At 23.1% G+C, this 17,677-nt stretch overlaps 1 protein-coding gene across 1 annotated transcript; it reads right to left on the bottom strand.

The window, feature by feature from the left end:
* Positions 1 to 9,998: 9,998 nt before the first annotated feature.
* On the bottom strand, positions 9,999 to 16,249 carry LOC145838368 (stabilizer of axonemal microtubules 3-like). Its single transcript, XM_082945945.1, has 5 exons — positions 16,041 to 16,249; positions 15,357 to 15,560; positions 11,272 to 11,564; positions 10,897 to 11,117; positions 9,999 to 10,589 (listed from the first exon to the last, which is right to left on the bottom strand). The coding sequence occupies exons 1-5, from the start codon at positions 16,164 to 16,166 to the stop codon at positions 10,399 to 10,401; spliced, it is 1,035 nt and encodes a 344-aa protein (XP_082802071.1). The 5' UTR covers positions 16,167 to 16,249; the 3' UTR covers positions 9,999 to 10,398.
* Positions 16,250 to 17,677: the final 1,428 nt, after the last annotated feature.

Genomic DNA, 17,677 nt, shown 5'->3' with positions numbered 1-17,677 from the left:
AAACTTAATCCAATAAAAAAACTGAATCCAGAGCTTTAAAAAAATTAAAAAAATAAAATGTTTATACCTTGAAATTTATCTAAATGAAATTAAGAATTATCTAAAATTGTGGTTTTAAGCCAAGAGTCAACAAAACATTAATAATACTCAAAGTCGCTGAAGATTTAAATTAATGCTAACAGCTAAACATAAATTTTTTTGAGTGAAACAGCAAAATCTTATAATATTTGAAGTTATAAACAGTAGTAATGGTGACACAGTTAACAGCATATAGATATATAAAATTGATGTTAGCCTAATCTAAGAATGTGATAACAATGTGAATATTAAATTATAGTATTATAAGTCCATTTGTTTAGTTAAAGTTCTCATTACTTATAAAATATATTTAATTAATATCAGGGTTCGTGCGCGAAATTCCTTTTCATTTAGCCTGACAGAGACCTATTTAGCCTGACATTTTTTCAAAGTAGAAAAAATCACTTTCAGAAGGCATTTTGGGTATCGGGGGGTCTTAATTAGCAAATTAACACAATAAAAGTATTCACAAAACTACTTTTAAAGAAAATATAAATGAATTATTTTTCAACATCTATCAATCCCTTACCCAGCAACTTGAATATTTTTAACTGGTCATTATAATTTCTGCTTCAATGAATTCATACCTTTATTAAATTTTGGGGCTTAGTTACATTCACCACTTATCACCCATATACAAGGTTCGTGTCAATTAGTACTTGAATTCGTCAATTATAAGTTACATGACTGGACCAAAAGCTTTTATTAATTAAAACAGAAATGTGAATAAGTCTGTAAAAGAAAAACAAAATCAGGGTTCGTGCGCGTCAGGCTAAGTCAGGCTTAATCAGTTTTTTTGAAAAAAGTTGAAAAACGTCAGGCTAAATCAGTTTTTGTGTTTAAAAATTTGAGAATCTCAGTTTTTGTCAGTTCAAATGTATGAAATTTTTTTTATTAAGATCAAATTGAGATGTGAATTTATTTCTAAATAAAGATTTAGTTATTAAAGACAAAATCAGTCAGTATTTGTAAAAATAAGTGCTTAAAACCTTTTGTTGAATCTCTAAAATAATTTTAAGAATCTTCATTATTTTGTTTTTAGTAGATTATATACGTCATAATTATAAAAATTCATAAAAAAGTACAGTTTAAACATTACAGTTTAGTTCAACAACTTGACAGTTTGTTTGAATTTGTTTACATGAGCATTGTTTTTCAGAGCTTATTTGGTTAAACTGTTTTAATTTCTAATATCAGGGTTCGTGCGCGTCAGGCTAAATCAGGCTAAGTCAGGCTAAATCAGTTTTTTTGAAAAAAGTTGAAAAACGTCAGGCTAAATCAGTTTTTTTATTTAAAAATTTGAGAACCTCTGTTTTTCTCAGTTCAAATGCTTAAAAACTTTTGATAAAAAAAATTGAGAAATCTTTTAAGATCAAATGGAGATGTGAGAATATTTCTAAATAAAGATTAAGTTATTAAAGACAAAAGCAGTCAGTATTTGTAAAAAAAAAATGCTTGAAACCTTTTGTTAAATCTTAAAAAAAATTTTAAGAACTTTCATTATTTTGTTTTGAGTAGATTATATACTTCATAATTATAAAAATTCATAAAAAAATACAGTTTAAACATTACAGTTTAGTTCAACAACTTAGCTGTTTGTTTGAATTTGTTTACATCAGCTATGTTTTTCAGAGCTTAGTTGGTTGAACTGTTTTAATTTCTAATTTAAAGGCTTAGCTTATACCATATACTTTTCAAATTAAAACTCTTAGCAGTTTATTCATATATTTTACTGTTTATTTAAAGTTATCAGAGATATTCACAACACTAAAACTTAGCTTTAAGATATAAGTACTAAGTTTTGTGGGAGTACAAATTTTAGGTACAATTTAATTTTCTATGCAAGAACAAAATATTAAAGTTTCTTTTTAATTTAAGTGAAAGCTTTTTAAATCTGATACGACATCAACAATCATTGTATTTATTTAGAGTTCAAGATTTATAATTATGTATCAATATTAAGTATTAGTCAAAATACTATAATAAACATTTTTTACTTATTTTATACTCGTGTAAGCGTTTCATTTTAAATTTTAATAAAACACGACAATGCATATTGTTTTATTATAAATCTTCTGGTTATAATGTTTTTACTTGGTGCTAAATTAAGTTGAACAAATGTGTTTAGTAATTTATATTAAATTTTTACACTAGTAATCGATTAGTTATAACACTTATTTTAAAACTTATCACTTAATTTGTTATGTAAATGGCACAGGGGGGTTAATCACCTTTTTCACAATTTAGTCTTAATTTATTGAGTTGTAATTAAGCTATGAGTTGCTTTTTGCAGATTTTTAAAGCTCAAACTATTTTTGAGATAAAGCTGGTTGAAGTCGGAGATCACTTTAGTACTAATCAAGACCTCTCAAAACCTAAAATGACTTCTAAAGGAGGTTTTTCTTACTTTGAAAAAATGTCAGGCTAAATTGGTCTCAGTCAGGCTAAATGAAAAAAAAAATTGCGCACGAACCCTGTTTTTATAACTTTGTTTTCTTTTAAAACATTGTTGTAAACGCTTACATTCTGACTTATCACAAAAAAAAAACATCTATAGGGAAGAGTGGAAAAACATATACATTATAATTAGTATCTAAAAATTTCAGTAAGGTAATTTCAATTAGCCCTGTTTAATATCAGCAGAGCTAATGTGATTCCTCTACTGACTTAAAAAAAAAATACAAGTTTTAAAGAAACAAAAAATTTGGACTCAATACTTTTTGAGGAAAAAGGTTAATACCAGGTTTTTTTATGAACCTGGATCCACTCTTATGCTTTTTGAACCCTTTATCCATTTTCTTTATTAGATTAAAATATATTTATGAAAGCTAAAATTATATACCATGAGATAATTTATTACCATATGATAATTTTCACAGAATAAAAATTGTTAATTAGTTTTTGTGATGAAGTTATAGAAGGACAATTTTTCAGTGGTAATTTCCTCTAAATTAAAAAGAAAATTACTAAAATTCTGTCTTCTTCCTAGTTTTTTAATAAATTGACCTAATATTTTCATGAAGAGTATCATGCATTAGTAGAAAAAATCCTATTTGAACAGTTTGAAAAAAAATTAAGAAGCTCATGACCAAACTAGTCATTTTTTAAGTCCATAGGGAGTTGGAATATATTTTTTACAAAATATAACATTGACTCTTCTTTGAAAGTTTATAGTATATACTTGAAGATAATATTTATATAAAAGTATTGTTATAATTAATTTTTTTAAATTTTTTGTTTCTCATTTATAATTAAATGAAACATAAAATGTTTTGAATCCGGTCGGATCTCAATTTACAAATAAAATCTGGATCGGGTCGGATCCTAAAAAATGGGCTAGCAGGTCTTCAATTATTGATGAAAAATGTGAGCGAAATGGGTGTTGAACCCAGGCATGTGCAAATAAATATTGAAATGTCTGGCGTCTCAACCGCTCGGCCAAAGGGCCTTTCAAACAGTATCATTTTTAGCAATTATATATTTCATAACTTAAGAAACTTTTCACAAATTTCTGCACTGAAATTATATTTTTAAATGTAAATTTAAGATATATATGATAAAACAATTAACTATATATCTATTTTGCTACTATTACAAAAAAAAACAAAATAAAAAATGAATTCATAAAACAAACATAAGATACAGACTTATTTATTTTTAAAATAGTTTGTTTAAAATAACTTTAAATTCGTTTAAAATGTTCTTTTATGGTTGTTTAAGCCTAGCAGTTTATTTATTGTAAATTTTATTATTAAACATGCTCAACTTAAATTTTTTAACTATTTTTCTAATTTATTTGATAAAAACCTCTACTTAAGACGTTTTATAAGTTTTTTTTTATTTGTTTTTACCAAAAAGTTTGTACTTTGTAAGATTATCTTTTTTATAACTTCTAACCAAACCATTTTAAATTGTTTATTGTCATAGGAAATTATATTAACTACCCAAACTGTTACAAAGTTTAACTACCGAACGGATTATGAAACTATCTGAATTGTTATATATGTTGTCAATAAGGATTGTAGATATAAATTTTTGTGAAAAGTTATTTTCTTTATTAGATACAGCAATTGATTTTTGATAATAAGTTTAAAGACGCTTTAATTGTGTTTTCGTTTCTGTTAAACATTTTATTTTTTGTAAGTTTATATACTATACCTGCTTAGACTGCATTTTTATAACTTTATGTAATTTTTGTGCTAAAAACCTCTACATAAAAGGTTTTATAAGCGTTTTTATAAAAACTGTTAACTTACCATTATAGATGTCTGTCTAATTTATGTAAAACAACATTATCTTAGAGTTTTGGATGTTTGTTTTCGTGTCTATTAAACCTTAAAAGTACATTTATTCTTATATTCTCTATTTAAATTGCCTTTAAAGCTATGCCTCGACCAATTAATAAAGTTAATTATGTACAAAAGGGTTCTATTAAGGACGTTTAAACGGTTTTTCGTGTTTATTTTTACTGAAAGACTATTTATTAAAAACATTTAATTGAAACTTTTAAAATAATTACTTATAACTACTAAAAATGAGTTCTAGTTATTACATTTAAACAGTTTTTTTGTTTTTTCAACATAAATTTTATTAATGTCATTTTTTAAAAAAAGACTGATCAAAATCCAACCTTTTATCAATAAATTTGTTGTATTACAATTCAACAGTTTCTTTTTAGTTTTAAGAGAAAACGTATATTCGTTTACTAGTTTTAATCAAATTTATATCTTAGAGTCTAAATTATTTTCTATATACAATTTATTATTATACTATAAGTAAGTAAATACTATTTTTTTTAGTTTATGTTTAAAATAGGTACAATTAATATATTAATTTATGTTAAAAATATCACTTTGTGCAAGTAGATTTATTTTTAAATATAATACTATAATTTATGGTTTTATCAAAATATATTTAAAAATTGTGTAATTTTATTTTACGTTAAATGTACCATAATTATAAAAGTTTATTGTTTAAAACTTTTGACTATTATTATAAGTTTTATTTAACAACATTAATTTTATCTTAATATTTTATTTATATATTAATGAATTTTTGAATAGATAACGTTGATCTTACATGTAATTTTGAAATAAATTAATATTTATATAGATATTTTAACCTAGAAAACAACATACTTAATTTGTTTCAATAATGAAAGTTAGATAAAGTATAGTGTAAGAATACAGTAAAAAACACTTAAAAATATGCCTGTTTAAAATTTTTATTTAAACTATCCAACTCGCATTGGTTTCATCGTTACTTAACTATTTACGATAATGAACTTTCATATTAGATAACAGTTAGTTTTTTTAAAACGTTGAATAATCTCTTGAAAAAAGCTATCTTTTGTGTTCAGTAGAGCGAAGGATTTTGTGGCTAAACGCGAAGCCATCCGTGTAAATTATATTAAAACGCAAAAAAGTAATAAGTCTCGTAATAGCCGTGTGTTGTGGTATAACCTACCTACCATACTGTTCTAGTATTAACGTAAACTTGGGTAAAGAATTTTTAAAATTAGTAAATAAACATTTCCCAAATAACTATTGTTACTGTAAAAAATTTAATAGAAAAACTTTAAAAATTTCTTATAGATGTATGAATAATGATAAGTCAATGATACAATCACATAATAATTTTGTTTTATCTAAATATAATGAGTTGACAGCAGAAATTAATAAAAATAATAATAATAAACCTAACACTATTAAAAATAATAACAATTACTCAGATAACACACACGCAATTATAATTAGTTTAGACAGAAAGGATAACAATTGTAAAAATAACAAGGTTAATATAAACAATAATGATAACGTTAATCTAATTAATAAAAACAATTATAATAGGCCTATAACTAGAAGTAGCAGTAAAAACCTAACTTAAAAATATAAACTCAATTGTACCTAACGACAATAATAATAACAATAATGATAACAATAACAATAACAATAACAATAATAATAATAATAATAATAATAATAATAATAATAATAATAATAATAATAATAATAATAATAATAATAATAATAATAATAATAATAATAATAATAATAATAATAATAATAATAATAATAATAATAATAATAATAATAATAATAATAATAATGATAATAATAATAATAATATTAATAGTAATAGTAATGATAATAATAATAATAATAATAATAATAATAATAATAATAATAATAATAATAATAATAATAATAATAATAATAATAATAATAATAATAATAATAATAATAATAATAATAGTAATAGTAATAGTAATAGTAATAGTAATAGTAATAATAATAATAATAATAATAATAATAATAATAATAATAATAATAATAATAATAATAATAATAATAATAATAATAATAATAATAATAATAATAACAATAACAATAACAATAATAACAATAATAACAACAATAACAACAATAACAACAATAACAACAACAACAACAACAACAACAACAACAACAACAACAATAACAACAATAACAACAATAACAACAATAACAACAATAACAACAATAACAACAATAACAACAATAACAACAATAACAACAATAACAACAATAACAACAATAACAACAATAACAACAATAACAACAATAACAACAATAACAACAATAACAACAATAACAACAATAACAACAATAACAACAATAACAACAATAACAACAATAACAACAATAACAACAATAACAACAATAACAACAATAACAACAACAACAATAATAATAATAATAATAATAATAATAATAATAATAATAATAATAATAATAATAATAATAATAATAATAATAATAATAATAATAATAATAATAATAATAATAATAATAATAATAATAATAATAATAATAATAATAATAATAATAATAATAATAATAATAATAATAATAATAATAATAATAATAATAATAATAATAATAATAATAATAATAGTAATAACAATAATAATAATAATAATAATAATAACAATAATAATAATAATAATAATAATAATAATAATAATAATAATAATAATAATAATAATAATAATAATAATAATAATAATAATAATAATAATAATAATAATAATAATAATAATAATAATAATAATAATAATAATAATAATAATAATAATAATAATAATAATAATAATAATAATAATAATAATAATAATAAAAATAATAAAAAAAATAATAATAATAGCAATAATAATGATAATAACTCTAGTAACCAGAAAAATATCAATATCAGTAATACTTATAACAATAAAGTATTTAAATGTGGTTTTGAATTTAAGAACAATGTAGGTAAAAATTGTAACTGTCGTAAGTCGAACAAAATAAACTGTCCGTTACATGGTAACTGCTTAATTAAAAATGTTGTGTATAAGATGCGTGTTAAATGTAAACTTAGTGAAGATAATAACAAAAGTAATAATAATGTTAATGATAATAATAAGGATAAAGTGTATATTGGTTTGACAGGAGGTCACTTTAAAGATAGGTACACCGGGCATAAGTATACATTTAAGCATGTAAATAAAAAGAATAACACAAGATTGTCAGATTTCGTTTGGCAGTATTTTGATAGGTATGGAACCAAACCAGAAATGGAATGGAGCGTCCTTCACCACGCCAACAATAACATCAGTAGCGCGAGCAAGATCTGCCAAACATGCAACTTTGAACGAATGGCAATTTTAGCAGAAGATAGTAAACAATTACTAAATAAAAGACGTGATATTTCAAACAACTGTGCACACAACCGACGGTTTTTCTTCAAATAACACCTTGGCGCCTTCTCACCTTTCATATTTTTCATTCACCTTCCACATACACACACAAATTCACTTAACATATACCAATATAACTATATATCCTAAGTAACATATAGTTTTATTCATTTATTATTTACACCTATTTCACACAAGCCACTTTCTATTCTACGAAATTTCATATATTCACTTTACCCTCCGACTATAATTCTTTACACCTTTATATGTTAAGTTCCAAGTTTAATTGGAAGCCTGTATTCAAATCACAGATAAACCGTGCTTTTTTACCTACTACGCCCAAGAGAGCTAGTAGGTTTTTTACTGCAGGTTTATACTTAGCATATGACTACCTTGTTGTTTTACATTTTAACTTTCATATATAACACAATTTACTTAGTAAATATTTAAAATATCTGTATGCAATATTTAAATTAAACAGCCGACTACTACTTTACCAATTAGTTATTTTAATAATTATTAAATACAATATATATTTAATTTAAGTCATTGTGATTTCATGTATGTCGCTGTAAGTTAATTATCGGTCAGTACATTATAAACTCAATAACAATTTTTTTGTGTTTTGTTTTCTTAAAGTTTAATTTTTTCACTTTTGATTTTTACATTTGAACTAAATCTGCTTCCTAATTGTATATAACTTTGATTCAATCATTACAAACATTCAATATATAATATACATGTTACATCGAGTTTCTGTGACTTTTATTGCCTTCACCGTTATTAAGTTTTATTAATACACTAACTAATGGTTAATGTTTGATTTTTGTTCAAAATAGATTACATAAAAACTAAATTAATATAATTTGCAATACAAATTAAATAGTTTAAATAACCTCATTTATATTGTGACGTAATTATTAGTTGTAATGAAAGTATTTGTTTCATTAGTTAACAACGATAAAATTTGAATCAGTTATCTTTTCCATTAACGTGAGTTGTTTGTTTATATTATGATCTGTTGTGTAATTTAGCTTACTTTACTTATTTTAGACTTTATAATCACAAATATTATATAGTTTTATAACAGTCGGATTTAATATTAAGTATTTTACCTATTATTAACTATTATCTGTAGAAAATATCTTATTTTAATAAAAACATGTATACACCTACTTTATTCTATGCTTCTATTCTCTCATTACAGTAATTATTTTTTTACAGAACCCAGTTGAAGTGTGTTGATTAGTTAACACACAGAAACATATGTTGGTACAATAAAGGAAGATTACTGTATAATTTGTTTTTATTTATATTCCAGTGAAGTTACTTTACTAGGATCTTTTGTTAACAAACGATTAAACCTATATTTTTGAACAGATAAATTAAAAAAAAATTAGTTCTGCATACTTGTTAAATTTTATTTCAGTTCTAGGACTTAGTTCTTGTTTAAAAATAATAATATTTTAACTAATTATTGCAACCTTTAAAATATCAAATATTCATTTATAAAATTGTTTAACAAGAATTAATAAAAGATAACACGTTCAAACTAAGAAAAAAATTAAGTAGACTTATAGCTATTTGTATTAAACCAACATAACGGCTTTTGAACAACCATCTTAGAAGAATTTAGTACATGTTCCAACATTATTAAATAAATTGCAATACTTACAGTAACTCTTAAGTAATTTATATCCCTTGAACAGCAGTTTTTTAACTAAATAATAACTTACTACTAAAAATTATTTAAAAAAAGATGTACTTTCAAAAACCTGGATGAAATTTAGAAAACCTGGAAAAATTTTTTTTGAAAAAACAAGTGGCAACCGGGTAAATATCAATATTGTCAAATGTTTTTAATGTAAACTTTTGTGGAACCTCACCTTAAGAGTTAGAAAATAATATTATTAAAAAAAAGGTTCATACGATAAAATAAACAACTTATATTTTAAAATAACAGTAAACACCGGTATATAATATAGAATAGCAGAATAAATCATTCCAAACAATAAAAAATTGATTTCGTTAATTTTACATAACCTAATGAAAAAATATTAATTACTATTAGCTTTGCTAAATAAGTATTCATATAAGATAATTAAAATATATCTTGTACGGTTTATTTTGTTGTTTTAGTTAAGTAGATAATTTTGCAAACAATATATAATCTAGTACAAATCAATAGTGTATTACTTTTAGTCAGTTAAATGTGGCATTTAAAGCAGTTGTAAAAAATATAATAACTTAATATTTAAAAAAATATGAAAACTAATTTAGTAAAAAAACTAAAAGCTTGTACAGTGTTTTTTAGATAGACAGTGAAAAATGCGAAACACAGTGAAAAATAAAGTAAAGTTATAATAACATGAAACACCTTATCTGTAACTTAGAAAAATCTAAGACATAAAATTTACTCCTGAAGGTTGTTTATCTAACGGAAGTTACAGTAAAACTAAACTCAAAAACGTGTTTAACAATTGAGTCTCTTATATTTATAAGCATATTTTTTCTGCAGTTATCATTGTATTTATTTGTAAAATAAATTAGAGCAATAACGACTACATTACACAACGTTATAAAAGGTACAGTATGCGAACTTGATTTTAACTGCAAGTTACTGGCCTGCCACTGCCAATCATGTTGTATTCTGTTTTATACATGTGTGGTACTTGCATAATTTCTTTTACTCCGGCTTTTGGATTGAGATACTGCTGATCGATTGGGCAATACAAATTGAATTTGTGCATTAAATGATTTCTACTACTATGAACATCTGCTGTTGTTGTTCTCATACCTATTTATTTCACTTAGCTCTAGTCAAAATTATTTTAGGTAACATCTTATGTATTAGATAATTACTAGTTTTGTATACAACAAACTTAAAAAAAATGAAAGACATACTACTACTCTAGCCAGCAATTTAGTGTTTTTGAGCATTTTAGACAAACATATCTTTTCCTACAAAAAACTCAATACGAAAATAAGTCAATACTTTAGTAGATTTAAATATTTTCTATACAGCTTGTACTTACCTTTAAAATTATAAGTTTCATTTTATAAGTATTAAATTTAATAACAAACTTTCTCATTAGAAAACTAACCCATAAATGGAACTCTGGGTACAACTCTAGGAAGATATGATGTATTACAGGCTAACTTCTTATTGGAACAAAAGCTGTTACATGCTGATGATTGTTTGTACAAATTTTTAGTCCCGTAAGCTAAAGGTTTTCTTTTTGAGCCATGACCCCATACTTGAGGGTAACCTTCACTATCCCAGTAAGTTGCACAGTTTTTTTTTGCAATACCATTTTTCTCTGACCTAAATAACAACAAAAATAAATAAAATTACACGAAAAATCTTTCAAAATTCAAAAAAAAAAATTCTAGTATAAAATATTTTAGAAACTTAAAAAACACTTCAAAAAAGTTATAATAAAATGTATTATTTCTACAATCAAGTAATAAACTATTACTTGGTAAATCTTCGATGGTTTTTGTTAGTAGTAGTTAAGTATATGTCATTAAGCTTGAAAGTTCCTTGATCAGGGACAAAATATTCATGACCAGTCATTGCTGAGTTGTGAGTTGATCCAATAACTTGTTGAGATGGTCCCTGATTGTGATGGTTTTCTAACTTGTACCCCTTTAAAGGAGCTGGATTTTGAACATTAAAAGCGTACGGGTTTTTCTCAACAAACTTCGCTGATGTTTCAGACGCTTGGTATCCCATTGTTAAAGGCAAACGATTTGAGTCACTATCTTGAAGCTAAAAGACAAAATATAAGTTTAAAATTAATTTTCTGAATTTTTAATATCATAATTTAAAAGAAATAAAATTTATTTTAAAGTAAACAACAGTTTAATTATTGAAAACCTTTACAAACTTAAACATTTAAACTGCTTAGCTCACATAATCTAAAAGAAAAAATTACTAATTACTTAACTATGTATGTGCAAATAATGTTTTTGTTTGTGAAGTTCAATCTGTTTTTGACTTCTTACTGCAAACTTACTACTCTTTGAAATTGAAAAATGAAAAAATATTATTGTGCAAGACAAATATTATTATTGTTTTTTTAAGAATTATAGTAATTTGGGTGCACGACTATTTAAATTCGGACAATTTAAACTCGGATAATTCAAAATTTTAAAATCTTTTTAGAGGGCCTTAACTCAAAAAGTAATGACTACATTAAAAAAATATGTATGAAGGTCTTATTAATATCAACAAGGCATTTTTTCGTTTTTGCAAAGTTTTAAGTATTTTTTGAGATATGGCTAAAATAAGTTTTAAAATGTAGAAATTTTTGGTATTTTTTAAATATCTCAGAAACCATTTGAATATTTACGAATAAAAAAAATGGCTTTTAAATATTAATAAAACCTACATACGTATTATTTTTTCAAATATATATTACTTTTTGAGATATGGTCTAATAAATATTTTTTAAGAGTTTGAATTGTCGTAACTTTAAACTGTTCGAATTTTAATTGTCCTGTAACCTAATAATTCAAGCATAATACCTTTACGTTTGCGAATAACTAATACATTTTTCATTGTAATAAATTAGAAACACTATAAAAACCAAATTTTTTGAATTAACATTTTGAAAATAATTTCACAGATTTAGAAATGGCTCTAGTTTGTTACAAATAATCAAGCAAATTTCAAAAAACTTTATAATGCAGAACGCGTTTAAATGTTTCTTAACAAGGTAAATAAAGTCATACAAATTGCTTCAAATATGTATATTACAAAAATACTTAAATTTTAAAAGTTTATTTATATTAATCATGAATTGAAGTAAAAATATTTAAATAGTAAAATCTTGTTACTTAAAACAGCTTCTTAAAACAAATTCTTAGTTAAATTTAATCATAAAACGCTTTAATTAAAAACTTTGTTACAATAAAACCTAGTTAGTTTTTATTTTGTAAAAAATAACTTTACATATGCTATGAAAACAAAACCTTAAGTAATTTTTCATACTTTGTACAAGCAATTTAATATTTTAACAAGAAACTCTCAAAATATAAACATATTATCTATTGTATTTCCAAACCTATTTTAAAGTTTCTAACAATACTTAAATCAAGAACATTCAGATACTAACGTTTAAAATTTCAGAAAATTTACTTAGAAAGTAAATGGACTGCAAGAAACAATTAATACAAACAAAATAATATTACACCTTAAGACAATTAATTTAAAGGCATGGAGGGGGAAGGGGGTAAAACATATTTTTTCAATTTTTTTTACATAATTAGATAAGAGCTACTTTTGTTACTTTTTACCGCTTAATAAAATTCAAAATAACTTTTGAGATATAAGCGATCGAAGTTAGAGCGTTCAATAAGTTATTTATGGAAAGTGCAAACTAAAAGGGCAAAATAGACTATTTAACTAGAAATCTATCTCCTCCTTCAGTTTTTGAGCAATTGTTTTCTAATAATTTCTAGGAATCAAATTTTAATTTTTGTTAAAATATTAAAAGAAAAAAAATTATAAAAAAGTTTTTTTTTTTTAACTTTGGTCATAAATCTATTTATGGCTTTTTTTCAAAATTACGCTTCTACAAGCTGTTTGTAATATTAAAAAGTACATTTCCTTAAAATTTGAATTAAATTGCTAAAAAAATAAAGGAGGAGATAGAATTTTAGTAGATTTTTCGAAATTCCAAGAAAATATGCCTTAAATATTTTTGATTCCATACTGTTATATTGGAATTCTTTTACAAAACTTGTTATACCTTAAAAAGTACTTGATTTTTTTTGTTCTATGAAAAGCATGCTATAGTATATACTCTAAGCTTTAAAATAACATCCAATGTTAATTTTTGTAAAAAAATGTTAGACACTCTCCCCTTTGCCCTTAAGTGAATTTATACAACAATTTTAAATATTTTTTTAATGTTTCTGATCAAACATTCAAAAGTATTTTAATACGTTAATAACAAAATTTTACAACTAGAGTTTTGTTTAGTTCCTTGTTTGTCTTTGTCTTTATTTATTTTTTCAGAATTTAAACTACAACCAACAATTAGCTCTATTATTTCTATTAATTTTTAAAGGTTTTGATTATAAATATTGTAATACTTAAAAGTAAAAATTTAACAATTTAAGTTTTGTTTAGTCCCTTGTCTTTGGTTTGACTTTTATTTATTAGTTTTAATTTATAGACAACAATAAGCTTTATTAAATCGAATAATTTTCAAAGTTCTTAAGCTTTACATTGCAAAACGAAATCTATATATTTACAGTTAGATAAAAAAGTTTACAAACCACAAGGTTCATTTTTTATTTTGTCAATCAAGTCATATTATTTTTTATAACTTTACTACATAAAAATTTATGTTTTTTCAGTTATTATTTTTCTTGCTTGATGTTAACGCATTTGAAAATATTTCAAGCAATAATAATGAGTTTAAAATAAAAGCCTTGTAAAATTTAAAATAATTTTTTTTTATATATCGTAATTAAGATAAAGAGAAAATCACAAACAACAATTGGCATACCAGAAGGACAATTTGAGAAACTTAAATATTACAACAATACCACTAGGAACTTTTATATTGAAATAAGCTATTTAAAAAAAATATTATGATTTCTAATGTTTCCACTTCCCGTTGAACCACACTTTTGGGTTTTATTCAAAGTGTGCACTCAAGAGGAAGACTAATTTATACATGGTTGCAAAATGTTTTTGGCAAATTCCCCAGGTTTTCAAAATTTCTTCCTGGTTTTTAAAACTACACGTTTTAGGGTATATTATTAGTTTAAAATTAAGTTCAAAAAACTGTCTTAGATAGTATAACGACATTGATAACCTATGTTAAACCTTTCTAAAATGTGTTTTTTAATTAAAAGATTTTTTGATGATGTCAAAAAATTATCTATACAATAGATTTTTTTGTGTCAAATCAAATTTTACTACTTAACATGTAAAAGTTGCTTACAATTCCAAGTTTTCCAGGTTTTTTAGTGGCTTTTGTTTGAAATTCCAGGTTTTCTAGTGATTTTTGTTCTAAATTCCAGTTTTTTTTTTCTCAAATTCCAGGTTTTTTTAACTTAAATTGACAAACCCAGGATTCAAGGTTTTTTGGCAACCCTGTGTATAAAAAAATTATAAGTTCAATAGTTCTTAATAAAGTGCAAAAAGATTTATTTTATTTTAAAAGTTTAAACTACAGTAATTAACATAAATAAAATTCTGAAATGCTAACTAAGATGAACTAAAATATAAAACTTAACATGTTTTATTTTATTCATTTTCTTTACCATTATAAGTTTTGAAAAATAGGTAAAAACAGCCTAAACTTAAAATAATTAAAAAGGTGAAGAAAAAAACAACTCTGTATACTAACTTAATTTTTTAAAAACATATACAACTATATTAAATAGTGTTACATAGGTCAGTGAATGAAACAAAAACTAATTTAAATAAAAACTTAGTCTATAAAATTAAAAAGTCATTAGTATTTATAACATACAAAATTGAGTATAAAAACTGTTAAAAATAAATTCTACATACAACAATTATCAATAATAATTAAATTACTTTTTCATACAACTGTCTGCAGTAGTTCACATTTTTAGTACCAATAGCTAGTTTGTATTCTGGGTTTCTTAATACAGAACCACTGAAACTTTTTTCATTGTGAAAGTATTTGTTGGTTGTTTGATAAGGAGACATAACTTTATTCTTGTTAGTAATAAAGTCTGGAACTTGTTTATTTGGAGGCAATACATCGGGTAAAATTCTCTAAAAATATAGTTTAATTTTAAACATAGTAAATAACAACTTTTTAAGTTTTAAAGAGTCACATTACGGTTTATTTATAACAAACTTATTTGTTTTGAATTATATGTAACATTTAGATTTTTATATAAAAAGAAAAAACTAACCCTTTTAAGTAGTACTTTTATTTATTTATCTAATAATACTTGTTATTTAAAAGTTTTAGTTACATATATGTTACAATTAAATATAACAAGTTCAAATATTAAATAATTTTACTGATCCTAAACATAGAAATAAGTTATTTTATTTTTATGTTATGTTTACACATAAAAAACATTTAAAATAGCGAAATAAAAATAATAACTATTAGTTACACAAAATATATGACAATTTCAATAATTTAAACGAGTGTTTTGTAGAAGAAAACAAATATAAAAATTTATAAAAAAAAAATTAAGCTTTACACATATTTTGTATTAAACAAATACAAATTAAAACAACTCTGTATAATGATGGCGGAAAGTAGTATCCTTTAGTAGTATCATGACCTTTTCCAGTACTAGTTAAATGTAAATCATTTCTGTTCATGCTAGAGCCAATAACTCCAGGATCTAGATGCAGAGACATATTCAGACAGTTGCAAAAATGGTACTAACTTTTTACATGCACAAAACCCTTACAAGGCTATTTATACACTTATCATATATGTTTAGTCTGTAAAGTAATTTTTGTTAAGTTACAATTAAAAATACTTAAATAAGTAATATTTAAAAGTTGTAATTTATTATTACGTGAAAAACTGTTATGGTTGCCACTTTTCGATGCAAAAAGTCAGCCTGAGTGAACAAAAACTAGCTGGAGTTTATAAAAAACATTTATAAGAATCTATAAGATTTAATATTTTAAAAACTCATAATAATAACAAATCTAGAGGCTTAGGAAGTAATTCAAACTCTAAATTGAAAAGATTTAAATATTAGCAATGGACTTACTGTGTAAATTTAAAGAAGATTGGTTAAAAAACAAAGGAAAAGATAGACTTAAAATATTTCTTTTTTTTGGCTTTTTTTGCTAACACTTTCAATAAGCAACCTTTTAAACTTAACATGGTTGCAAAAGGTTTTTGAGAAATTTCTTTCATGTTTTGTGAATATTTCTAGGTTTTTAAAAGTGATTTTTTTGTTTGTTTTTATTATAAACTCAATTTTATGTAAAAAATATAATAAACATATTAAAAAGATATGTATGCTACTTTAAATGTGTTGTATAATAAATAAAATTCTAAGTGACATAAAAAAGTAATTAATTAAAATATAATTTCCAGAAAAATTCAATGTTTATTCAAAAAGTTGTAGTTATTTATAGGAGGTCCAGGGAAAAAGGGAAACCTGTATAAAACATATTTTTGTAAAATAAAAAAGGGTTAATAATAAAAAACATTTTAAAAGTCTATGTAACGAATTTAAAGTAATTATTTTTTACTTTGTAATGTTCAGTTTTAAAATATCTAAATTTTGATAAGCTACAATAACTTAGTAATACATTGTTGTTAATTAAGATATTGATATTTCTGTTCAAAATATAGGTTTAATCGTTTGCTAACAAAAGATCCTAGTGAAGTAACTTCACTGGAATATAAATAAAAACAAATTGTACAGTAATCTTCCTTTATTGTACCAACATATATTTTTGTGTGTTAACAAATCAACACACTTCAACTGGGTTCTGTAAAAAATAATTACTGTAATGAAAGAATACCTCAATAACTACTGTAATAAATAATTACTGTAGTGAAAGAATATTTCATAATGTGTTGAAATAACCTCATTTATATTGTAACGTAATTATTAGATGTTTTACAAGCATTTAATATATAATATACATGTTACATCGAGTTTCTGTGACTTTTATTGTCTTCGCCGTTGTTAAGTTTTATTAAATTTTATTGATTCACTAACTAATGGTTGATGTTTTATTTTGTTCAAAATAGATTACAAACATAAAAACTAAATTAACAAAATTTGCAATACAAATTAAACAGTTGAAATAACCTCAATTATACTGTGACGTAATTATTAGATGTAATGAATGTATTTCGTTAATTGATTTACAACAGTAAATTTGAATCAGTTATCTTT

Source organism: Thalia democratica, chromosome 6 (assembly GCF_965202585.1).
Source record: "Thalia democratica chromosome 6, ktThaDemo2.hap1.1, whole genome shotgun sequence".
Classification (NCBI taxonomy): domain Eukaryota; kingdom Metazoa; phylum Chordata; class Thaliacea; order Salpida; family Salpidae; genus Thalia; species Thalia democratica.
Note: the sequence above shows the minus strand (reverse complement) of the source record. Positions and strands in the feature narration are given on the sequence as shown.